This window comes from Panthera onca, chromosome D2, assembly GCF_046562875.1.
Source record: "Panthera onca isolate mPanOnc1 chromosome D2, mPanOnc1 haplotype 2, whole genome shotgun sequence".
Taxonomy (NCBI): domain Eukaryota; kingdom Metazoa; phylum Chordata; class Mammalia; order Carnivora; family Felidae; genus Panthera; species Panthera onca.
The window spans coordinates 42,114,254-42,140,688 of record NC_138349.1 but is presented as its reverse complement, the minus strand read 5'-3'; the positions used below and the strand labels follow the sequence as shown (position 1 = coordinate 42,140,688).

Below are 26,435 nucleotides of genomic sequence, written 5' to 3'. Positions count from 1 at the left end.
TGCCAGAAGCATTTCTATATATTAGCAATGAATTACCTGAAAAAGAAATAAGGAAAACAATCTTACTTACAATAACACAAACAATAAAATATTTATGAATAAACTTAACCGAGGTGAAAACTCTTTACACTGAAAATTAGAAGACATTGATGAAAGAAATTGAAGAAAACACAAATAAATGGAAATAAATCCTGTGCATTGAATGGAAGAATTTATATTGTTAAAATAGCCAAACAACTCAAAGCCTTCTAAAATTCAATGAAATCCTTATCAAGATTCCAACAGCATTTTTCACATATATTGGAAAAACAGTTCTAAACTGTGTATGGAACCACAAAAGACCCCAAGTGGCCAGCCAAAGCAATCCTGAGAAAGAAACTAAAGCTGGAGGCATCATAATTCCTGATTTCAAACTGTATTACATGCTATAGTAGTTAAAAACAGCAGGATACTGGCATAAAACAGACACAGTGATCAATGGGATAAAATTTAGAATCTGCAAAATAAACCCATGCTCATATGGTTAATTAATATTCAACAAGGAAGTCAAAAATATTCAATGGAAAAAAGACTATCTTTTTAATAAATGGTTCAGGGAAAATTGGACATTCTAAATCAAAAGAATGAAACTAGATCCTTATATCACTCAAATTAACTCGAAATGGAGTAAAGACTGAAATGTTAGCGTTAAAAAAATGAAATTTCTAGAAGAAAATGTAAGAAAATCATTTATTGACTTCAGTCTTGGGAATAATTTTTTAGTTATAACACCTAAAGACAAGCATCAAAGGCAAAAATAAACAAGTGGGACAACATCAAGATAAAAAGGCTTTGCACAGAAAAAAGATCAACAAACTGTAAAGACAATCTACACAAATGGGAGAAAATATACGCAAATGATATATTCTGCTAAAGGGTTAATTTCCAAAATATATAAAGAACACATACAACTCAATCACAAAAAAACAAACAATCCAATTTAAAAATGGGTGTATGACCTAAAATGACATGTTTTCTCAAAGATATTCACATGTCCAAGAGTTACAATATAATAATTAAAAACCCAATTTTCAACAAAGTAAAATCACAAAACATAGAAACAGCAGAACATTGCTCATTCAAAGGATCTAAATAAATTTACAGAAATCATCCCCAAGAAAGCCAAGGCATCACACTTACTAGATAAAGACTTAAAAAACTATTTAAAATATGAGAGGAGGCAAAAATAAAGTAAACCAATTTTAAAATGGTAAAAAACCCTGAAGAGACATTTTTCCAAAGAGAGTAACAGGTGCTCAGGATCACTAATAATGAGGGAAATTCAAATCAAAACCACAATGAGATCTCACCTTATATCTGTTAAAATGGTTACCATCAGAAAGACCAGAGATAACAAATGAGAATAAGGAGGTGAAGAAAATCTCCCTGATATACAAATTGAAGGCAGTGTAGTTAGAGGGTTGGTCAGCCCTTTGATATCATTCAGAATGCAATCCAGTTCTTTGAGTAATAAAAAATAATCTTACAAATTATTTCATTATGAGAACAAAAAACTTCTACATAAGTGATTCAAAGCCCACTTATTTTTTTTTTTAATTTTTTTACCTCTCTTAGTTACCTAAGAGAGGAGACTACTGATCACTAGTTAACAATTCCAGGAGAGAACCCTAACACTTTTGATCAGTACATCATGGTTGGGAGTCCCCAAGAAAAACCCAATAGTCAAGCACTGGATGGAACAATGTTTTATTGACATAAAGAGACAGAACAAGATGAACTTCACTAGTGGGCATTAGACCCCATACCCAGTGGGCCTCTCCTGGTGGCTTAGGCATGGCAATTGCCCTAAGCATGCATCTCCTGCAACAGTGGAAGGAGCCTTGCCCCTTTCCACAGAAGACAGGTGTAACAGTGGATTGGTCAGGTACCATATGATGCACATCCTTTAAGCAGAGACAAAAGAACATTCAGAAAGTTAAACAAGGAGCAATGTCCTCACTCAAGGTGCTAAGCCTGACACAGGCTGTACGGGTTCTTTATCTCTTTGGAAAAACATGTTCCAGGCTCAAGGTGTATTCTTATGTGGCTGGATGCACATGAGTCTACACACATGAGACTGCCTTTTCCAAACAAGATAAAATATGGAAACACTAATTATTCAACATAAGATTACCTACATTGGGCTGCTTATTACAGAGAACTAAAGCTATTTGGGTTTGTTAATAAACGTGTCTTATGCCACACTGAAAAATTTACTATGAGGAAGAATATACATACTTCCAGAAATTATGAAATTTATTCACAAACTTGCCAGTCTACAGAATGCTGGTATAATAGTCCTTAATAGCTCAATTTTAGTTTTCACTAGAAATTAAAGGACTAAAAATTTGAATCAACATATGCAATTAAAACTACTAGAAATAATAAGAGAAATGACTCTATATAGGGAGAGTAGAATGTATTTTTGTAAGAAAAGGTATGAGGTATGAAAATAAACTTTTGTTAAGGGAAAAGAGTAATTTTGTTCTAAAAGAATGGTCATTTTAGAATGAAAAAAAGGAATGGAAGATTAAAACTAAATGGAAATAGAAAGCAGAAAGTGAGAGAAACATTTTACTTGGTCAAGCTGGTGAGAAATGAATGATTTTATTAAAATATTATAAAATATTTTAAAAATAAGCTTTAATATCAATAGTATACTTATGCAAAATTAAAATGTAATTCTCTTTCATATTTTGAACAGAAAAAGTTTCTTAAACTATTGGTGTGCTCTTTTTAAAATTTATTTATTTTGAGAGACAGCATGAGTAGGGGAGGTACAGTGTGAAAGAGAGAGAGAGAGAGAGAAGAATCCCAAGCAGGTTCTCACTGTCAGTGTAGAGCCCAACATGGGACCTGATCTCATGAACTGTGAGATCAAGACCTGAGCCAAAACCAAGAATTGGATGCTTAACCAACTGAGCCACCAAGGCACCCCTCTTGGTGTGCTCTTAATAACAGATTATAAAAGGTTGCTCTATACCCTTGTATAATCTATCTTGAAATCAAATATATTGTGTCTTACCAAAATAATTTCTTGTGCTTCATGCTGTCATTACTGGGTCTTTGATTACTTGGGGGAACTAAGTCTCCTCTACTGAAAGATTTTTTTTTTGTAAGAGCTAAGATTTTTTACAACTATGTAACTTTTTATGTTTGCCTTAGAAATCTTTATCACTTAAAAAATTTTTATTGTTTATTTATTTTTGAGAGAGACAGAGACAGAATGTGAGTGGGTTAGGGCAGAGAGAGAAGGAGACACAGAATCTGAAGCAGGCTCCAGGCTCTGAGCTGTCAGCACTCGAACTCACGAGCTGTGAGATCATGACCTGAGCCAAAGTCAGACGCTCAACCGACTGAGCCACCCAAGCGCCCCAGAAATCTTTATCACTTTAGTTGGATAGATAACCCAGATGACTTTTAATCAAGTGTTCAAATCTTTTGCTATTTCTTATAAACTTCCCATAATGAAATTCTAAATGAAGTCTTTTTTTATCTCAAATTAACTTTGGGATATTTTGGAGGGTCCCTGGAACATGTCAAAAGTTGTTTTTCTCTTTCCTTATAAAAGAGACATGTTAGACAATTAGGCTAATTTAACATGTCAAATCACATGGGAATGTATGAAATTCCTTAGAATTCTGTTATGTCTGTTATGTCTATGTAGAATTCTGTTATGGTATAACGTTATCAGTCATAATTCTAATTATTATCTTAAAGTTTATGTCAGAAAAAATAAAATTTCCTTATCAATTTCACTGTAATAGGCTCTCATAAGATCTTTAATATTGGCCACTTTTACGTCTTTTGACATTTACAGTTATTGTTTTACTCTCATGCTTTTGCAAAAGTGCTTCCTCTTCAAAGAGATTCATAAAAGGGACTGCCAAGTACAGATTCTGAATAACTTTAATGTCATACCTTGAGCTGGTAATGCCATGAGAATTTTTTGAACTCTAGTGGAGAAACTGATAGATTCATAAAACTTTTAACAAGAATTAACTATATGGAGCACCTGGGTGGCTCAGTTGGTTGAGCATCCAACTCTTGATTTCGGCTTGGGTCATGATCCCAGGGTTGTGGGATCAAGCCCCGCATTGGTTCAGCATGGAGCCTGCTTGGAATTCTCTCTCTCCCTCTGCTCCTCTCCCTGTGTCCCTCTCCTATGCTTGTACACATTCTCTCTCTCTCTATCTCTTTCTCTCTCTCTCTCTCTCTCTAATAATTTTTAATTTTTTTAACGTTTATTTATTTTTGAGAGAGAGAGAGACAGAGCATGAACAGGGGAGGGTCAGACAGAGAGGGAGACACAGAATCCAAAACAGGCTCCAGGCTCTGAGCTGTCAGCACAGAGCCCGACGCGGGGCTCGAACTCACGGACCGTGAGATCATGACCTGAGCCGAAGTCGGACGCTTAACCGACTGAGCCACCCAGGCTCCCCTCTCTAATAATTTTTAAAAAGAATTAACTACATGGAATGGGACTGAAATAACTGATGAGGATGATTATAATTTTTTATGACTTTGAAACACAGCTGTTTCTTCTACATTTTGTTTTCCATACTTAAGAGGTCCCTTTTCTTCTTTCTTTTAACCTATCTATAACTTATAGCAATTTGGCAAAGCAAACTTTTTTAAACAAAAATGCAATACTGCTGGTTTTTGTACAACATCAGTGTTAGGGGTGCCAACACTCTGCACAGTTGAAAATTCACATATAACTTTTTCCTCCTCTCAAAACTCAACAACTGTGTTTAACATTGTGATTTAAAAGTATAGAAATTACCAAATGACTAGAAGTGAAGGGAAGTTGGAGCAAAGATGCAGGGAAGGCTGGAACAGCAGAGTTCTGGTCTGTTCCCGGCACTCCTCACTCCAGTACCTATGTGAAGCTCATATCATTGAGGTCTTGAACTGAGAAGCACAAAGAAACCAGTTCTGTGAAGGGATTCTTGCCAAAGTGGTGGGTCCAGTCACTGGTCAGAGTTGGCAAGGACCACAGAATAGGAGCTCTTCGGTAGGGAATCTGGGAGAACACCAGGGCAGGATGGCACCAGGCAGAAGAAGCCTGGGCCTTAGAGCAGACAGCAGGAGGGGCACTGTCCACGGTGCTGACAGTTCTCTGAGGCAGCACCAGGAAACTGGAGGCTCACTGCTTGCCAGAACTTCCTGCAAGCAGAAACTGTACTAGAACCACATAAGAGGGGTCAGGTAGAGCAAGTGACCTAGGGAGGGAGATGGTCAAAGGTACTCTGTCTTCTCCTAGACTCTGCTAGGAAAGAGGGTTCCCATATTCCTGGGTAGAAAAGCCAGGAGTAGGTGTCACTCCAGGATCTAGCTTTGCTAACTTTGGGTGGAGATGAAGAGATGTGTAGTGCCTCTTTCTACGAATGTCTTGCATTTATAAAAAATTCATGTGTAAGTGGACCCATGCAGTTCAAACCCCTATTGTTCAAAGGTCAACCGTATTTCTCTCTTTCTTTCTACCTCATCCTTCTATTATCCGGAAATTCTTGAGTATTCTTACTGTACATAACAATATAGACATTTGCGTAAGTTCAGTGAAAATCTGTTCTTATTACAGGACAAATTTGGGCAACAGCTTAGTTTGGCTTCTTAGACTAAGAAAACTTTTAAAAATTGAATCTAAGTCATTTCCAATTTTAAGAAAACAACATGGACTGTATAAAGACAATCCCTTTAGATATCACCAAAGCTTTAACTGGAATATTCTTGCTGCACATATGCAAATAACTAGACCCAGTTTAATAAGACTAGACATGTTTTGCAAACAAATTAGTCTTATTATGATTGTTTTTGGTAGAAATTGGGGTAATTGTAGAGATGAAAAATATTTTCAGTAAAACCTACAACACACCCTAATGGATATCAGATTCTAAACCTGTTCATTGTCTTTGAGGCACTGTTATCCATTTGTAAAATGGAGTGGATACTAAATTATTCTATTTTTCTCCAATATCTGTCTACAACTTTCCAAATTAATGATCCCAACTTTCTTCCACCCTTCTGATTTGGAATTGCTAAGAATAAAAACTGCCCTTTTCCCAAAGTCCTCCAAACTGAACTGGATAACTTGATATAAACTTCATAGAAATCAACACAATGGCTCATTTACAGAAAACCATTGTGTCTGATGCTGTGTGGACCACTCAGAACAGTCACTTGAACACCCAATAACATCACCAGAGACAATTAAATTACACAAGAGACACTTTGAACCCACATCTAGAAGCCTAATGTCTGGAAGTCTTCTCAATTGGCTGCTCTCTCGACTCAGGACCTGATGTATAGTCTGCCCCAATCATTAACTGTTTCCTTGTTTTCACTGAAATATCTCTTATTAAATATCTGATTGCTCACATGGTATAGGTCTAATTTTGGGATCCTACCTGCAACACTGCCTCTTGAAATGAGACATCACTGTTTAACTGAGTTGGCCTATTCTCAAGACGAAGGGATGGATTCAATGAGATGAAACAAGCTACCAACTCAACTTCTAGACTGAAAATTCTTGGGGAAATTTCAAAGGAGGTAGATAATAGGTAGTAAATTATGCTACCCCAAAGTATGCCTCTTTGTTTCAAGGATTATTTCAAGCTGATAAGGTGGTTTTAGAAAATAGGATTTGTTTAGATTCCTTACTGGCTAACAAGGAGGAGTCTCTGCCATAGCAATTACTTCCTGCTGTATCTGGTCCAACACCCCTGGTATTGTAGACATTGAAATATGAGAAATTAACAAACAAGCCACTTAGCTAAACAGGTTGATGCCTCTTGTGATATATTCTTTGATTTATCTCATGCCAACTGGTTTGGTTCATGTGTACCCTGGCTAAGGAACATTCTTTAGTCTCTTGCTGGCTAAGGAATATTCTTTAGTCTCTTGCTATTATCCTCCTGATAGTCAGCATGGTAGTCTCCATGGTGTGCTGTATTCTCTCAAAGGTCTTAAATATGTGTCCACAACCATCATCAATACATCAGATGGTCTCATTGCACTTGGAGAAATAGAAAAAAAATGAACAGATGAATAGCAAAACAAATAATTCTTCCGATGTTCCTGACATCATTACCTACAAGTTTCATGAAAGACAAGAACAACTTAACCCTAATGGTAACGAAAAGTGGCACTAATACTAAATTGTTGGTCAGTCTCTCCTGTATGAGAGGATGACCAAAAGGGAGTAATTATTAAAGTATTAACACGAAAAGCCATTGGACTGAGGTAGCTCTGATACCTTGAAAGCCTACACAGGCAAACCAATCACAAGCAACAAAATAGGCTTTTCCAAATAAGGCTAGTAACTACTTAAACTACAATCATTCAAATAATTTCTTTGATGTTCTTTCATATATTCTCTATATAAACCTTGACACTGGATCCTGTCAGTGCTCCTAATAACTGAGGTTTGGTGTTTCCTGATTCCAATTCATATATGCTCAAATCCTTAAAAATTACAAAGTGTTTCAGTTTACCTTTTAATACTAGGAAAGACAGTGGTGAGCTCCTCTCCAATCCCCAATGCACCCACAGTGGCAATGCCCAGAGTCCCAATGTCCCCAGAATGAATGGATCTTGAAGCTCTACTTCTCTTCTCTACACTAGCCCCTCTTTCTGCATCCATACCACACATGTGGGAGCTGCCTAGCAGTCTGTCTGCCCATTCTCCTTTCACAGGGCACATCTGCCTTAGGTTCCTACATATTTTCCCTAGTCTCTCAGGCCTTCTGGGAATTTCTAAGACCTTCTCTTTTTCACTGCAGCTGCTGCTTCCATCCTTCCTCCTTCTTACCCATGCTTCTCAAGGAATCCAGTGGCTCTAATAAAAGCATAGATCTGATCCATCTCTCCTCTGTTAAAAGCTTTTCTTCTATTGATCCCCAGTTGCCCTTAAGGTGAAGAACACACCTCCTACATGGGCCCAAGGCCTCCTCATTAGCCTGTCCTCTTCCTTCTTCCACTCTTTTTCCTTCTTCCTCCTTATACTTGGATCCTCTGGGATCACCTGAGGGCCTCAGTGCTCAGGTCTTTGCATAGACCAGTCCCTCTGCCTGGAGCTCCCTGGCTTTCATATGCCACTGGCCAATAAGGCAGGCACATGGGAACACTCACTCATTTTCATCCTGTTCAATCTAATGAATGACCAAATTAATAAGGAACCTAATGAATAAGCTGAAAGCAAACCACTCAAGACCTTCCTGCAGGTGACAAATTCCGTTTGTCTTCAAGAACAATCACAGGTATTCCAAGAAAGCTACCCAGCCTTGAAGTCTTTGAAATGAGCTTTGGAATAAGTCACTTCAGAGTATCAATTCTGGGTCCATGTCTTCCTATCTGAGAAATCTGAATGAGGCAATGCCAAACCTTAAGGGCATCATTCCTTCCCCTGAGCAGCTTCCTTCCCTCATCTATAAAATAGGGATAATAACATTTACCTGTAGTTGTGAGGAAGATGCAGTGATGAAGCTGTTTTCCTACCTTACTCTTGCCCCCAGTCTGGGCTCACACATTGCCTCCCCCATCCAATCTGTCTGGATTCCTGTGACCTCTAGTTTCAAATAAGATGCAGAACTTGGCCACTCTTTATTACCACGCCTACCCTATTGTTCTATGCCACTATCATGTCGTCTGTGGACCTCTGTGCCAGCCCCTCACTGGTCTCTGCCTTTTTGCTCAACTGTGATTCACTTAAAACCAGTTCCAATCATACACCTCATCTGGTCAAAAACACTGCCCCTGCCTGAACTCCTCACAATCCTGTCTGTCAGCCCTGACTTTCCTGACCACCTCTTTAGAATGGTACCTTTTCATACCCTTACTTTACACCCTCTTTGGGAGAGAGGGGAGGAGACCAACCCCTATTATCTAATCTTTTGCAGCAAACTAGCTTAATTGACACTGAGAAAACACTGGACTCTCCAGACTCCGTTGCATCACCCTAAAATAGGAAAATAGATCCTGTTCCTCTAAGCAGGAGGAGACCAAAGTGGTCAACACATTGCCTGGCACACAATAAGTGCTCAATTAATGTTTTTCTCACATGTCCTACTTGTGCAAAGAGCCCTTCTTATCCATTGCAGGGTTGAACCGTACCCACATCGGGCCTAATGGCAGAAATATGCATTGGCAGGAGCACTGTAACAGCATGGCACCTGAGGGGCCCCTTTGGACTCATTACCATCCTCTGCAAAGACTGACCCAGAGAGGCTTTCATTCCTTTACAATGCCCATCCGTCTCCCAAGCCCAATGCCCAAGAGAGAAATCACCATCCCTCTGGGCTGTGCCAAGTATCAATGAGGCATAACCTGCTGAGGACAACTCAGAAGTCCCTCCACAGGACAGTGAAGAGGGACTTATTCAGTGGGCATGGTGGCTCCCAGCTCTGCCGGCTTTCCTTAAATGCTAGTGGGCTGGGTACACAACTCCCCAATCATCAGCCTCCACGGAGAATAGAAGGAATCAGAGGCAGTACAGCCTGGGATGCTGCCATCAGGGCACACATGAAGCCTGAGTCTTGCCAGTCCTACCAGTCTCAGTGCCACTTCATCAAACTCTAGATTCCGTCCTCTTTCCAGGAGATTGCAAATGCAAATACGTCCGTACGCTACATGCTGGGGTGCTCCCCACCCCCTGACCCCACGATGATTATGAGGATGACAAAAGTACAATAAATGGGCTCTGGAAACCAAAAAGTGCTATATTGACACTATATTGACAGTCATGCTACTGCTACCACTGAATCAGTAAAGTTTATTCTCAACCCACCAGAGGAGTTGAAAAGGGAACCAAGGCAACCTCTCCAGTCTCTCCAAGCACGAAGATCCACCCCCTTTCCATCAAAGACCATAAGATGCACATCCCAGTTTCCTAAGACAAAGCTTGATCAGACCAAACTGTTGTGAACGTGCACACAAACTGTAACATGGTCTCCAAGTGGCTGAAGAAAAACCAAAACATTTAGCAGCAGGAGAGCAAAGAACTTTCTAATCGGTGACACTATGACAATGCCTAACAAAAGCAACATGGCAATCTCTGTGGCCCTGTAAAAACAGAAATCATTTGGGTAAAAAACAAAACAAACAACAACCAAAAACCATACAGAGTTTCTAACAACTGCTGAGAAGGAGCTCCTAGTAATCACCTGCCTCTCCAGCTATATAAGGGGCATGCAGGCCACAGATCCAGGCCATGCTGGTGGGGAGACTGAGAGCCATCCAGCAACTCTATGGTGGCACTTTTTCCTCTCCAAAAGGAGAAGTCCCAGGGAACAAATTTTGGGGACATTCCTTCAGCCTCAGGAACAAGGGGATTGCAGAGGGTCTTATCTTGGGTCTGATCAAGACTGTTCCCACCTCCCCTTTCTCAGAAGCTGGGGTCTACTTGAACCGCTTCATGCTAGCAGTAACCCTGAGGTCAGAGGTGCCCTGAAGAACACCCAGGGTGGGAGGGCTGCTCACGTGTCGACGATCAAGTAGAGATCAAAGGCACCCTCGCAGGTTTTTGGCTTCTCTATCTTGCTCCTGTAGTGCCTGGTGCCCTGGTGGAAGGGTCTCCAGGCTGGGAGACGGTGCAGGAAGCTCCCTGTGCTCAGCAATGGAGGTGGCAGCAGCAGGAAAAGGAGCAGGAGCAGGGAGAGTGCAGGGCCTGGCACCCAGAGGCTGCTGCTCCCCATTTTCTTAGTTGTCCCTGAGGCCCCACTCTCTCCTGGAGCAGGGGGATCAGCGCTGGCCATGCCTGGCCACCACAGGCTTCTGCCTCATCTGCTGTCTCCCCTTCAACCCTGTGTCCTGGAGCCTTGTTCTCTCAAGCTCTTTCTCCAAGGTGCTCTTAGAGCCTCCACCTGGTACCTGCCCTTTGGGCGGAAGAGGCAAACAGCTGGATCTGGGGCAGTAGTCCCACTACTTGAGTGGCCCTTCCCTGCCCCACAGAGACAGAATTCCCTGTGATGTCCCTTATGATGGACAGGAAGGTTGGCATGGTGACTTTGTGACCTGCAGCTCTGCTCGGTGTCCTGCCTGTTGACAACCCCAGGCAGGAGTCATGGGATCTTTGGATGGGGGATAAGATGAGGCCTCCATTTGTCTCTTACCCTAAACCCTCATAGGTGGCCATTAAAATCTCCAAGACTCTGCCTTTTTGTAACTCAAAGAAGGCAGCTGAGGTGGTTTAGATAAGGACATCCCTGTGGGTGTCCAGGAGGTCGATGAACTGGAAGACTACAGTACAGTAATTAATGGTCATGGTGTGAACACTGAAGTCATCCATGGACATGGAAGGATCTAGAAGGCCTAGAAGGTTTGTGTAAACATTCAAAGTTCTTTGTGAATAAGGGACATTCTTGTTATCTACTGCTGTGTAACAAACCACCCAAACGTAGTGACATACAAGAGAACCATTTTATATGCGCACAGGTTCTGTGGATCAGAAATGCAGAGAAGGCTGAATGGGGATGGCTTGTCTGTGCCCCATGGAAAAGCATAGGCACTGACAACTCTTGAGTCGAAAGTGATTGCAAAGAGTCAGTATGAGATGCAAAAAGTATTTAGAAATTCCTTAACTGATTTATTTTGTTTTATTCATTTTTTTGCATGTACAAAACAAGTGTGATATGCACTAAAAATCCTTCTAAGTTTAAAATAGAGCTTTCAGTATGTATTTACAAAAAAGTATAAGTGATAAAAAGCTTTGTGTTGGCAGTTTTATTTTGTTTTTTATTTTGTTTTTGGGGGAGTGGTATTTAAAGCCATGGAATATCTTAAATGATATTTGGAATTGATACGATTGGTATGCATGTCATTAGCATATTAGCTTTTCCTTGTTTGACACTTGCTATTGTCATATTTTTGCATACTCATCTATTGATTAGACATCTCATGGTGGGCTTAATTTGCATTTCCATAATTTCTGATGGTTTTCTGTTCAAGAGATTTGGGGTCATTCATTTTTCTGTTTGTGAAGTGCTTGTTCCTACCTGTATCCATTCTCTGATTCAGGTGTTTATGCTTTTCATATTGATTCTTTGGCATTTCTTATACATTTTGGATTCTAATCCTTTATCAGTTGTTGCAAATATTTTCTTTTAGCATGTGGCTTATTTTATACTTTAAAGATTTGCAGGATTTTGTATCTGACTTAAGTAATTCTCCCCTGTTAAGGTCAGGGTGAGACACACGTTATCCTAAAAATTTTAAAGATTTTAGGGGCGCCTGTGTAGCTCAGTTGGTTGGATGTCCAACTTCAGCTCGGGTCATGATCATTCAGTCAGTGAGTTCAAGCCCCATATTGGGCTCTGTGCTGACAGCTCAGAGCCTTGAGCCTGCTTCGGATTCTGTGTCTCCTTCTCTCTCTGCGCCTCCCCTGTTCAGGCTGTGTCTCTCTGTCTCTCACAAAATGAATAAACGTTAAAAAGAAAAAATTTAAATTAAAAAAAGTTTTAAAGATTTTATTTCACATTGAAGCCTTTGATCAAACTGTAATTAATTAATAAGTGCAATTTGTGCTAGGGATCTTACTCCATGTTTTCCCAAATATATGTCTCAGCACCATCCTTTTCTATTTGTTGACTATTCTATGTTTTTTTCAATGATTTGCACGTCACCTCTGATGTGTTTCAAATCCCATATAGGTGTGGATGTGGTTCTGTGCTCTCTGTCCTATTCCTTTTATCCATCTGTTGGTTTGTATTTATAGTGTCAATACCACACTATCTTATTATAGTATGGATGATTGTGTTATTTTTCCTTCCTGTCCCTTACTCCTGTAAGGAAGGATTGTGCTTCCCTGCCACATTCATAGCAGGCTTGGACTTGATTCCACCAATGAAATGTTAACATAAGTACATGTGCCACTTCTGGATAGAATCCTTAAGAATGTAGGTATGATTCAGGTGAGCACCTGTGTTGTGCAATGCCCTCTTAGAAACCTGAGGTGGATACGTATATGCAGGAGGGTATGGAATATAAGTGGAAAATAAAGTTTGTGCTTTTAAGCTAATCATATGTGGGGGGCTGTTACAAGAAGATAACCCAGCTGAATCTGATACACACAGGGCATCAGTTATTTTATCTAACATACAGAGCTCTACAGCAAGCCTTTGCAGGGCAGGGTAAATCATCCGCCTTATTTTTCTTATGGCCACTTGTTCTTTCATGTACATTTTAGATTCAGCTCACCAATTCTCCACTCCTCCAAACGCTCTTAATATTTTATTACAATAACATTAAATATATAGATACATTTGAAAGGATTTGAATCTGCTATCTAGCCTCCCCTATTGGTAAACATGATAATGTCTCTATTTATTTGGTCTTATTCAACGCCTTTCATATAAACTTCCCTATAAAGATCTTAAACCATTTTGCCAAGTGCCTTTCCCTACAGTGTGTATACATATACATATGTACTTATATATATACATACATACATATACATACATACACATATATTTACATAGATATATATACATATATAGCAGCTCTTGTAAATAGCATTTTAAAAACAAAGTTTTCAAACTGTTTATTGGTGTTGTGGACAAATGTATTAATTTACTGATTATTCACCTAACTTGCTAGGCTCCCTTATTCTAAAATATATCTGTAGAGTTGTTTTGGTTTCTATAAAAAATAAAAACCAAAAAACACTGTACTGACTAGTTCTCTAATGACATTTGACTGGAAGCTCTGATGGAGGCATTCTTGACTTTAAAAATACCTCTAATACGTCACCATTAAGAATGATATTTATGAAAGGCTTTTGGTGGACATCTATCAGATTAGGGAGTCTCCCTACCCTTCTTGGTTTGCTACAAATCATGAACAAGTGTTAAATTTTATCTAAATTCTCTTTCTGCATACTTTGTGATGAATATAATTTTTCTCCAGTAAGTTATTAATATGATTAACTACATTAATGCATATAAAACCAATTTTAATATTTTATAAATAAACCTGACTAGGCCATGATAATTTTTGTAAATACTGCTGGATTGAGTTTACTATTAGTTTAAAATTTTTTTTATCTATGAACATGAGTGAGGCTGATCTGTAATTTCTTCTTTTTGTGCTGTTCTTAACTGGTTTTATATTAGGTAACAATAGCCTCAGAAAATGTGCTTGGAGTGTTTTTACTTTCTTTCCTTTTGAAAGTAGTTTCAACATGATCCCAACAATCTACTCCACGTATACTTGGTATATTATCATCTCTGCCTAGTGTTTTGTTTGTGAGGATTTTTTAAAACTACTGATATCATTTGTTTAATGTTTACTGAACATTATGGACTGAGATGTGCCCCCCCCAATCTCAATTAATATTATGAAGTTCTAACACATCATGTGACTGTATTTAGAGACAGGCCCTGTAAGGAGATGATTCAAGTTAAATGAAGTCATAAGAATATGGCCCTCATCCTAAAGGAACTTTCTTGTGGTACTTTGTTATGGCAGTCTGAGCAGACTAACACACTGGATTATTTTGTGCTTGTATTTCTTTTATCAGTCATTTAGGTACCACATTTTTATAGGAATTTGGATATTTATTTCCACATATTGTTATGAAGTTGTTAAGAATATGTTTGAGTCTTAACTTTCTGCTCGATTTGTGGTTATAGCTTTTTAATTCCTAATATGACTTGTGTCTTTTCTCATTCTATGCATTCACAACAGGGAGAATATTGTCCCAAGGGAGTTAAAATTAGTCTCACAGTTTTTAATTATAAAGCACAGTACATAAAGAGATATACAATAAATCCTTGGTACTAAAATTTCATGAGCCTATAAGGAAAAATGTGTTTGAAAAAGCTCCTGGGGTGGGGGGGGAGGTTATAATTTAAAAAAAAAAATTGGGAAGCACTGTCTTATTTTACAATCAATTTCATTAGAATATTATTTATATTAACAACTTTTCAAATAACCTTTGGCTTTGTTTTACTATTTTACTATTTTCTGTATTTTTTTTCTCTAATATATTCTCCCTTTCATTTTCTTTGGGTTTAATTTTATTACTCTTTTTCAACTACTTTAGGTCAGTTATTAACTCCTTTATTTTCACCATTTCCTCCCCCATAACATAACCATTTGGGGGCACAAATTTTCCTCTAAGCTTCTCCTTCACTAAGGCTATATAAATGCTCACATTAGGGATTTCCATATTCACCAAAATAAAAGTTTTGCTTTGTGGACCACCCCCCAAAGTTTTAATGTTTATTCTGAATCAGCTTTCCCCACCTCAGATTTAGCATCATTTCATTCCTTTACAATCTTATTTGTGTAATAGGGACTCCAAAACCTGGGGAAAAGCACAGAGCCTGTCACCTTATGTCCCCGCACCCTCTGCCTCCCCAAGGGCGTCCAGAACATTTACAGAGTGACTGAAGGAAGGCAGGCGCAGGGACTCAGGACTGGTTTCCCTTTCAGTCCCTCAATGTCCTTCCTTGGTCTCATCTGCTCTGCACTCCAGTCTCTGTGCTCATGCCCTGTGACCCGCACATCTGGCTGCCACTGCAACAATTCTGGTTACCTGAGACACTTCTCCCATCTCTTCTCTCCTGTCACCACGAGGTCATTCAAGCCCTGCCATGACCGTCGCCCACTCAGAAGCCATTCCCTCCCGTCCCCCAGCCCTTCTTTGGGGCCGAGTCCGTCCCACCCTCCGTGGGTGGGTCGGTTCCCTGCCACCTTCGCTTCCTGGGAGGTCGCAGAACTCACCATGACCTGGCGCGGTGCGGCCATCTCACAGCTGAGGAGGCGGCGAGGCGGAGGCACGGCTCCGCTGAAGTTTGGGAGATTCTCGGGCGCGCTGCGAAGATGCAGTTTGCCCGGCCGCTCAGCGGGCAGGGGAACGACTGCCCGGACGCCCGGGGGACCCGCCGCGGCGGGGCGCAGACCGCGCGCACTGACGTCCCGGCCGTAGCCTGGGGGCCCTCCGACCCCAGCGAAAAGTAGCGGCGTCCAGAGCGAGTGAGCAGAGGCAGGGGCGGTTCCGCCGCGGCCCAGGAGCCGCCTCCAAAGGCACCCGGGCTTTCCGCGCGGCGCGGCGGCCGGCGCCAGGACGCCCCCTCAGGCTCGCCGCTGCAGCCAAGGCCGAGCCAGCTGGCGGCGGCTGGGGTTTCGCGGAGCCGAGCGCACCGGGCGTCCTTACCGCACCCCTGGCGGCGGGTCGCGTCTACTCCCAGGCCCCTCCCGGCATGGTTGGGGGGGGGGGGGGGGGAGGGTGCCCGAGGCCCCGCCCCGGAGGCGGGAGCAGTCCGGGAGGGCGGGGTCCGGCCGGCCCCCGGGGCTCGCGCGCTGGGTTCCCACACGCGTGTCGCGCGGCGCAACCTGCAAGCGGCCGGGGCTGCCAGCGCGTCTCCAGCGCCCAGAGCGCCGCGGGAGAGCTGAGGTGAGACGCGCCGTCCTGCCCCCGGGACGGGCCGCGAGTGGACGTGGGCGGCGCGATTCATCCCACTTCTACCGGCCTCTCCCTAGGGCAGAATGCTCCGTCCTGCCCTTGACTGCCTGCCTCTTTCCTCCCCTCGGGCGCCTGCTTCCTTGGTCGCGCCCTCCTTTTTTTTCACCCCGTGCCCCCCAGTCCCTGCCTTATCTGCCTCTTTTGTCTCCTTATCTCTTCCTGTTTTTCTCTGTCGTCTATCTCACTTTTTCTTGTCTGTCTCTTCTTCATTACGTATTTCCCCTGTCCTACCCCTTCTTTTCTTCCTTCTCTGTTTCTCTCGGTGGTCTTTCCCTTTGCCCCCACCCCTCCCCGCCCCAAGAATTCCGCCTTTGATTTTTCTTCTCCTAGGTTGACTTTTGGGGCAGCAATTATTTTCATTCATCCATCTATCCATCCACGCATCCTCTCATCCTGTTGTTGCTCTGTCCCTGTCAGCTAGGGCTTGTGCTGGGCACCAGGGTAATGGTGCATCTGCCCCAGATCCTTTCTCCCAACAGATTATATCCAAAGATTCGAGCACGTAACACATTCAGTGTCTGTTTTGGGGGAAAAAAACCCATAAATGATTCAGTCGTAAATATCTGAGTTTTTATGGTGAGCTGGAAGAAAATACTTGGTTTTACAGACAAGGAATTGATTGAATCCTTTCTTGACACTTGCCTTTAGTAATAGGCACAGACAACACACCGGGAAGCTAAAGCATGCAGAAACATTTAGGGGACATTGGGGCCCACACCTTCCTTCTGGGGAAGTAGGGTAAAGCCAGGTTGGTGGGGAGGGAAGGGGCGGAAATCAGAGCTCAGTTGTGGGAAGACAATAGGGAGGTCAGGGCTTTGCGTGTGAAAACGTTAGCTGAGAGTTAAAACATGAAATTAAGTGTATATTTCTAAAATACATACTTGTCAATGGTGCTGATGTGCAGAAATTAAATTACTGAATCAGACAGTATGTTGAATCAGACAGGCATCTTATAGCAATTATTGTGCCATTTAAAATTAATGTTTTTGTGTACGTTGGGTAGGACCACAGTTGAAAATATTTTAGTATCAAAGATTATCTTAGACACATATTAAGTGAAGAAATCTAGAAAAACAAATCTGACTCATTTGGGGAGAATAAAGTAGAGGTATTGTATGTTAAAGCAATGTTTTGTTTCTTGTTAGCAATGTAATTTTGTCAGAGACATAATTTTATTATTTTATGATATTTTTATGACATCTATAGAGCTGTATGTTCAAACACACATATACACACGATATATATATATATATATATATATATGTATGTATGCACCATATATATATATATATATATATATATATATATATATATATATCTCATATGGTTGTAAAAAGAAAGCCTGTTTATTTTTAAAGCTATTAATTGCCACCTAACACTTGAAGCTTTTTTCAAATAAATAATTTAACCTTTTAGTTTATGATTTTTAATGATTATTCAGTTTATTTGACTTTTCAGTTGCTATGGAAAAGGAAATTTGTCATTACATAAATCACACAAGAAGTAAACAAAAATGAAATATGGAAGAGGATTGGAGTGTGTTTATTGAAAGAATTTTTTCATTTTAAATCAAAGAATGTTGGACAAATTCTTAAGTATATGCTTGGAACTTTGATTCAGGGGACTATTTTCTGCATCAAAGAGTCAAATTGCCTTTTATGTCATTGTACCACTGACTTCCCATGTGTCAAACTTCTGGAGGGGTGGAGTGAAAGGGATGCTTTGCAAATGATTTAAAAATATCATACCTTCTTTGCTTAGCAGATTTCTTTTTCAGAAACCCAGGAAGTGACAAATTTTCTTTAAAACAGAAAATCACAAAATTAAAAAAAAATTTTTTTTCAAGGTTTTGTGTCGAGCTCCAGTGCTTTTAAATTTCTTTTCTTTCTTTCAGTAGGCTGTGTTTCTCTTTTCTAGAAGGTTATGCTGTCATTGGCATCAGGTAGAATCTGGCTGAACAGTTTGATGTACAAGCCATGGACTTACCCTTGAAGGCTGCCACTGAAATTGGTCTACATGGCCAAATTGTGTTAGGACTCCTGCTGACGTCATTATGGCCCTGATGTGTGGTTGCATCCTGGGAGTCCTGCATTTGGTTTTGCTTGAACACAATAAGCATTGCTGCTGAAGCGGTGCAGGCAGAGCTGGACATAGAGCCTGTGGTGACTGGCTGGCTGGGAAGCCTTCCCCTCTCCCAGCTCCAATGGCACTACCAGCCAGCCTCCAGGAAAGCCTGGATAACTCTCCAGTTTTTAATTTTCTCAGGGGTCCAGAGCTAGGAGGATGCATGTGTATTTCCCTTCTCAGGAAAACCCAGGACATCACAATCCATATGTAGAAGAGATGGATAGATAATTATCCTCTGGAACCTTCCTTCAGGGTCTGAGAAGCATCTCCAAAGTCTAGGGAAATCAAATGATTGGAGCACAGGAGATATTATCTTCTCCTGTTTTAGCTAAAAAGGAAGGCAGACACAGGAAGACACTAGCTGGTGATATAAATGGTATCATTGAATAAGATCCAGTTTCTGAGTGAGCTGCAGTTTGGAAAAGCTGGAGACTGGCCAGCTGACATAGGCTGGAGAGTACCTTCAGATCTCTCAGGAAATGAGGTTGCCCAGTTGTTTGCTAAAACCTCTTTCTTATGTGAATGAAGGGGAAAGGAGGAAAATGCCCAGGGCATTTGGTCACTCATTAAACAGTATTGTGCCCTGGTTCCAGGGAGCACGTGAGTAGAGGGAAGGCAGCCATGAGGTTGACTCTGACCCTTTGTACTAGTGTGATAATAATTGATAAATTGATGCTACCTAACACTTACTGAACCAGGCTCTTTAATACTTTAGGTATATTAATTCATCTAATCTTTACAACCACCTGGTGAAGCGGACCCCAGGATGATCCTTTTTAGAAAGGGTCCTTTTTTAGATGAGAAAGTCGTCAGAGAGAGGATCAGCACCTTGCCTATGGTTAAAAGATTGGTAAGAGGAGAGGTGGGTTTGATCCAGACATCTGACGTAAGAGGCCATGCACTTAACCTCTATGTGATGGAAGGCTTGATGAGTACATGGGATGGGCCAGTCATAGCACAAACAGAAAAGTAATATGGAAGAATGCGGCCAGTGTTTCCCAGGTGAAAGGATGATTGGAGTCTGCACTCAGTGCCCTGGAAATGGGTAATAAACAGAGACACACATGCTTATAACACTGTGGGGTGGGTGAGTCTTCATCTCCAAGTGGGTAGCCGTTCCTGTGTTGGTCAGTGGAATCCTCACTGTGGCCCAGGAAGATTGAGAGTCTGAGGGAAAAGGATCATGTATGACAGGGAAGGCTGGATGTGGTCACACCATATCAACTTAGGAAACTCAGATTCAGAAGGTTTCAAAGATCATTACTTCATAATCCCACAATCTAAGGGCTCAGAAATGTTGCAAAGTATGGGATTGAAATCAGGTCCACTCAGTAAGAAGACACAGGGTGGCACTGAACAATGTCCGTGTGACTCAGAAGACTATCTTGCTGAGCTCAGACTGAAGAGATCCAAGGAGGACAAGAGAACCCTTCTCAGGACACACATAACAGAGTGAAGAGGACGAGTAAATAGTGTCTGGGTCGAGAGCCCAGAATGAACTGAGGCTATTGAGGACAGTGGAGGGACAGCAAAGGGCCCCTTAAGATTGCATGGGAACAAGGAGAACAAGGGCTGCATACATCCACTGGAATCTCTGGCTGAGAACCGTCTCTAGTGAAAAAGGGCATGGGTAGGTCCACGTAGGAAGAAGGAGCAAGGCAGCACCAAGCTCCTGTGCCTGTGATCTCCTGACCCGGAACTCACTGGCCAGGGCATGATGTGACCCCAGAGGTGACATCATACATCTGCTCAGATCATCTGAGAGCTGGATCACAGGGGAGGTGCATGGAGCCTGGAGCTGGATGAGACCCAGAGTCTGATGCTGACCCTGGGAAAGGGCCTGTGAGTCCTTCGACAAGAAGAGACGAGCGTCAGGAGCTGGCACAGGCTCACTGGGGACAGGCCACGTCAGGCACACGTCATTTTCGGCTGTGAGAGGCTTCAATCTGGCAACGTCACAGACAGAGTGGACCAGTTAGAGGGAGCCCCAGATAGAATTTTGTAGGACATTGTTTGCACTTGTGTGAGTGACCTTACCCCAGCAGTGCTGATGCATGAGAAAGAGGTGACCCTCTGGGAGCTTGGTCATGCCAAAGGTCCCCAGCTAGTTCAGTACCGTCATCTTCTCCTTTTCTTCTTCTTCTCCTCCTCAATATTATTATTTTTTTTTTATTTAAAAATTTTTTAATGTTTATTTTTGAGACAAAGAAAGAGAGAGAGAGAAAAAGAAAGAGCGCATGTGTGTGAGGGGAAGAGAGAGAGAGAGGGCTGAAGCAGGCTTGAGGCTCTGAGCTGTCAGCACAGAGTCCGATGCAGGGCTTGAACCTATGAACTGTGAGATCATGACCTAACCTGAAGTCAGATGCTTAACTGACTGAGTCACCCAGGCGCCCCAATATTATTATTATTATTATTATTATTATTATTATTATCATCATCATCATTATTATCATGTCCTTTTCTTTCTTCTCCTCCTGTTGTTCTCATTATTATGATTAAGATTTGAATAATAAAATTGATGGAGCATGAAGATGGGTGAATGTCTAACATAATGATTGGCAGAATCCAGGCCCATATTGGTCTAAGAAGCTGGAAGGCAGTGCTGCCTTTAGCAACGTGGCATTTGTCAGGTTGGAGATTAATGCCCTTGGGTTGGATCATGCACTTCCTTTGTGTGGTTATCATGAAAATTCCATGCAATAAGTCATACGAAGCCTTTTAGCATCTCTGGCACGTATTCACTTACATAGTCAATAAACAGTTACTTCTATTCTCATATCACAAAGCATCCCTGGTAGCAAATATTTCATCCTGCAGTAAGATCCCATGTTCTAAATTTGAATGCTGAAAGCAGGGTTGTGACATCTGTGGCTCAGGGCACTCCAGACACTTCTGAAAACTAGGTCTACATGACTGTGGTTGGCAAAGCTGTGAAGACAGCCCAGTAGAGCTGTCTGCAAAGGGATGTGGGGGTGCAACAGGACCGGGAGGACAGCAGGGTGGGCTCCAGCCCAGGCTCGGGGAAGACATTGTATGGTTCTAAAATATAATCTGGAAGGCTGTCTGAGGCAGAGCTGGGTGGAGAAAGAGAGAAGGGTTAGAAAAGGGATGTTTGTGTGTGTATGAGTATTCCAGTGTGAGTGTATGTAAGTGTGTGTGATCATATGTGTGTGTGTATGTGTGTCTGTGAGTATATGTGTATTTGAGTGTGTGAGTGTAGTGTGTGTGAGTACATGTGAGGGTGTGAGTGTATCTGGGTGCGTGTGCATCTTTGTGAGCTCAGAAGCTCAGCAGTGGGGCTTCAAGCAGACCAGCTATTCTTTGAGGATGAGGGAGAATCGGCTTCATCTCAAGTAGTCATACACTGGTAGATCTGGAAAGCACAGTGAGATAATTTAGCATCAGCTCTAGTTTATAGACGGGACATTGAGGTTGAGAGAGGTGGGATGGTCAGTGCAGGGACACTTGGTAGACTGGTGTGGTCGCCTCTGCCTCTTCAAGAAGCATAAGCTAGCACTAAACTTTGATGCCAAAGGCACCCCATTTGAGAATGAATTCAGAAAGGATGTTAGGAGTGGCTTGGACTCCCCTGGAAGCATATAGTTTGGACTCAGAGCTCACCACTTGGGGTATCGTGAGGGCCACATGGGCAGTTCAACCAAAGTGTGCTTTGGGGACACACCCTTGGGTTTCATTCCCAGCAGTGCCTCATACTGCAGAGGACTTCAGACGGGGTGTTCAGCTTTCCAGAACCCATGTCCTCTTCCTCTGTGAAAGAGGGTGACGGTCCTCCAAGTGCAGTGAAGGTGGAAGGAGGTAACACGTGCAAAACACCTGTCCACACTCTTGCCACTGAGACAGAGAGGAGGAGGGCAGGGTACCTGTGCTTCCATTTACAGGTGGGCGGGAGCTGACTTGAACCCAGTGATGTTTATGAATAACAAGCCCGTGGAGGTCCCTGTGAGGAAGGGGCTTGGTCGCCCACTCATCACGGTCCTCCTGGGCCCGAGGATAACTGCTTTCTAACTATGAAAACTCAGAACACTCAGTGGGGTCTGGTTCAGCCAGTGCTGCTCGCCAGCTGGGATTGGGGAGCTTGAAGATGGGTGTCCTGGTTTCAAGAACTGGCTGGTGGAATTGATTAGGGGAGGGCAGGTATGAAAGCCTCCCCAGCAGGGCTGGTGGCACTCTCCCCTCTTCAATGCCACCTCACATGTGGCCGTGAGTGTCTTTCCTCTGAGCCTTGAGCACCTCCAGGCTGAGTGGAAGCTGGTCTCCCTGAGTAGGCCCAGCAGGTTGGCTGGCACGAGAGGACAGTTGACAGGGGAGCAGAGGAGAAGGAAATGGATTAATGTCTGAATGGATACAGGGTAGACTCATGCTTGTTCCAAGGGGCAGGGCTGGGTGGACAGGTGGCTGCCCCCCAGGAGTGGGAGTGGGGCCAGGTACAACCACAGACGTACTCGGGATGCCTGGACATTTACTGTCCAGCTTCTACCCTCTGGCCACCTGTGCTGCAGGAGCTCCAGTCCCCAGGTGCTTGTGCCCTGGCACTTCTGATGCTTCAGAAGAAAAATTGGCATGCTGAGTAGCAAGAATGCTCTAAACAAAAATGAAAACTTTCATAAATCAGGGTGCAAGCACATTAGAGTTGGCAACCAGGTCAGAACTGCCTGGTGGACACCTCGTGTGCCGTGTGAACATGGCAGCTGCTGCCTGGATGCTGGCAGGTGCGGGGCAATGCTGAGCCATGTTCCTGGGTGGCAGGGTCACGCAGTGTGGTCCTTCCTCCCCGACGGAGTCCTGGAGGTGAAAGCGGGTGGCATAGCGCTCTGAGTCAGGGTGAGCTGTCGTGTCTATAGCAGTCAGGATTCTTTGGATGCAAACAATGAAGATGGAGGGCTCGTGTCTCACTGCTGTTGCTTCCTCTCTATGCAGAGTCCTGTGGTCCAAGTGTGGCTGGCCCAGCCAACAGGGGAGCTTTCCAATCTCACGGTTCCTCCCCGGGGCAAGCCCTCCGCAATGCCAAAGCCTTGAAGACTGACAGCCGTTGGAGCATCCGCCTTCTTCAGCTGGCTCACACCCTGCTGGTCGTCATGGCTGCTGGGAAGGGTGCTCTGCAGAGCTCTTCGGCTGAAAACACATGGAGGCTTAGTGAAGCTGACCAGGGCTGGAGCTGCAAGCCAGTGCTGCTGGAAAAAATGAACAACCTGGGCTCTGAGGCTGCCATGGGTGGTGATGGCCGGGAGGAGACCTCTGCTGAGGTGGCACTGTCAGCAACCCCAGGAAAACTCAGACTGGGAAAGCCAATGGCCCAGAAGGTGTGCTGGGAACAGGGGCAGAGTGCTTTCACAGAGGTGCCTCGACTCAAGAAGAGGCTGGAGGGTGTGCAGGCCAAGGAGAGGGAGCATGATAACCCCACAGGCCAGCCTGGTCCCCAGAAGCTGACCCAGGACACCCCCAGGGACCTGGCTGACAGCAAGACCTCTGTGTGGCCCAGTGGAGCCCGAGGGGAGCAGAAAAGCGCCTTCAGCAAACCAGCCAGGTGTCCAGCAGGGAGACCTGGGCCAACCTCTGTTTTCCAGGCACGTGGACCTGCAGATGCCCTTGGGGAGCTGTTGGGACTCAGCAACACGGTAGATGTCCCTTGTTGGGATCAGCTTTCGAATTCTAAGTTTTTGGTGGGTGATTTCTGGAACCTGCAGACGTTGCCACAAAATGCTCCTCTCTGCAGTGCTTTCCTGGGGGCCCCCACACTGTGGCTAAAGCATGCCACAGCCCAGATGTCCACACCGTCATCATCCTCTTCCACTGCCACTTGGGCCCTGCTGCCACCTACGTTCACCTCCCTGGGCCTGTCCACCCAGAACTGGTGTGCAAAATGCAACCTCTCCTTTCGCCTGACCTCCGACCTGGTCTTCCACATGCGGTCCCACCACAAAAAGGAACATGTGGGGCCTGACTTACATTCTAAGAAGCTGAGAGAAGAGGCCCTCACGTGTCCCATTTGCCATGAGTATTTCCGGGAGCGCCACCATCTCTCCAGGCACATGACTTCTCACAGTTAGCAGGTGGCTGTGGAACAGACCTGTAGATGCAGCTTCTAGCATTTGGCAGTGGGGCGGAGATGGCTCACTGGTGCTTCCTTTGAAAAGGCTCGTCATCGTTGTCTGCAGGGCTGTCTGCATTGGAGTTGATAGATGAACTTGGTCATCATTTGAAAAAGACGGTCCTTGGCTCTGATGTATTTTGATGGAAATAAAGTCATGAGATAAAATGACACACTTTGCTAACCTAGGGTATCAAGACTGCTAGGCACGGAGTAGAGGCCCTGGTCCTGTTCCATATGGAGGCAAGTTTGACACACAGCCTGGGCTTTGGAGGCAGACAAACCTGGATGCTAACCTTTCAGATATTAGCCCTGACCTTGGACACATCGCTTTCACCATCTGAGCCCCAGTTTTCTTCTCTGCAAATGGAGAGGGCGACACCTGTGTCTTAGGGATGTTGTCATGGTTACGTGGGAAGGTGTGTGGAAAATAGCCAGGATGCCACCTGGCACAGTGTGATTCCTGAGTGAATGATATTTTTTATCATTGTCCAGATTAGTAAGCTGTTGTTCCATGACAGAGTCTCAGCGGCAAGCAACCCAAAGCATCTAATTCTCGCTCGAAGGTCTGTGGGTTGGCTGGGTTGGGTTGGGCTTGGCTGGGCTTGGCTCCAGGTTGCAAATTATATTTAGGTTCATGTTCTGTTACTCTAGGACTAGTGGGCTTCCTAGATAATACTTCTCTTATGGTCATTCCCAGAGCACAAGAAGGAAAATCCAAACTCACAAGCACACCTCAAGTCTCTGCTTGGGTCACTTCTACTAACAGCCTCCCAGCCAAAGCGAGTCAATGACCAAGCCCAAAGCAAGTGGGTGAAATGTGCCACCTGCCCGCAGGGAAGCCGTGATGAGGGAGCGGATGTAAGGTCCTACTACAGAGGCATGAAGAGTTGGGACCAGTCATTCAGCTGACACACTTGGTCCATGGTTCTTCACATGCTGAATATGTGGAAGGGGGAGAAAGGAGCAACATCCCCCCACCCACACACCCCTTATCTCTCAGCAAGCAAGCATGTGCAAAAGCTTAAGACTTAAAACATGGTGAGAATTCGGAGCGTTCTGGTTACCATTATCCACTGCAGGTTGCGCTTCTCTTGGTGACTGTTCTATTCATCTGCATTTGCTCTTGCAAACCTCAGGTCATAAACTCTGATGTAACTCGGGCCAGTTTGTGGGAAGGCCATTCGTTGGGAGCTCTTTCAAGTTAGGCGTTCTTTTGACTGGTTTCCCCCGCACTTTCAGGATTTGTTCATTTGACCAGCAGTGTCCAACCCTCTGGTGGGGCCTCTGGCACCGAGCTCAGGCTGTGGTTGGGAAGGAGCTGGTGTGGGCATCTGAGACAGTGGCCAGTGACCCGTCCAAACACCCCCCAAGCTCCATCTCTTCTCTCCCTCTCCATGCATACACAGGGTCCTGGTGAGAGCCTGTCCCACCCGGCCCACCCTCCTTCTCGCTCACCCTCTCCCCGCCTCCCACCCACACACCCAGCCATTCTGCACCCATCGCCAGCCATTCAGTCACCCATTTATTGGCCTCCCTGGGTACCCTTGCTGGGCCAGGCTCGGTGTCAGGCCCTGGGGGAGGCCCAGTGAATTAGGCCCATGGTCCTTGTTCAGGGTGCGCAATGCCTGGTGTGCAGCATGATGGATGCCAAACAAAAGCCCGTGTGGGGTGCCTGGCACACGGGAGCAGGTG

General features: G+C 43.7%; 2 protein-coding genes across 3 annotated transcripts in view; one reads left to right on the top strand and one right to left on the bottom strand.

The window, feature by feature from the left end:
* LOC132675375 (anthrax toxin receptor-like) overlaps nt 1-16,496 on the bottom strand; it is a 66,332-nt gene extending 49,836 nt beyond the window's left edge. The window contains exon 1 of the mRNA XM_078434493.2: nt 15,763-16,496. Coding sequence (XP_078290619.2) covers nt 15,763-16,496 — 734 coding nt within the window. The remainder of the gene's footprint in view (nt 1-15,762) is intronic.
* ZNF488 (zinc finger protein 488) lies at nt 11,073-24,911 on the top strand. Of its 2 annotated transcripts, none has more exons than XM_060642249.3 (2): nt 11,073-11,356; nt 23,570-24,911. In XM_060642249.3, exon 2 carries the CDS (start codon nt 23,728-23,730, stop codon nt 24,697-24,699), a length of 972 nt encoding a protein of 323 aa, XP_060498232.1. In that variant the 5' UTR covers nt 11,073-11,356; nt 23,570-23,727; the 3' UTR covers nt 24,700-24,911. The 2 variants fall into 2 exon arrangements, with proteins under 2 accessions (XP_060498232.1, XP_060498233.1); XM_060642250.2 differs by lacking the exon at nt 11,073-11,356 and adding an exon at nt 16,334-16,435.
* The last annotated feature ends 1,524 nt before the right edge of the window (nt 24,912-26,435 follow it).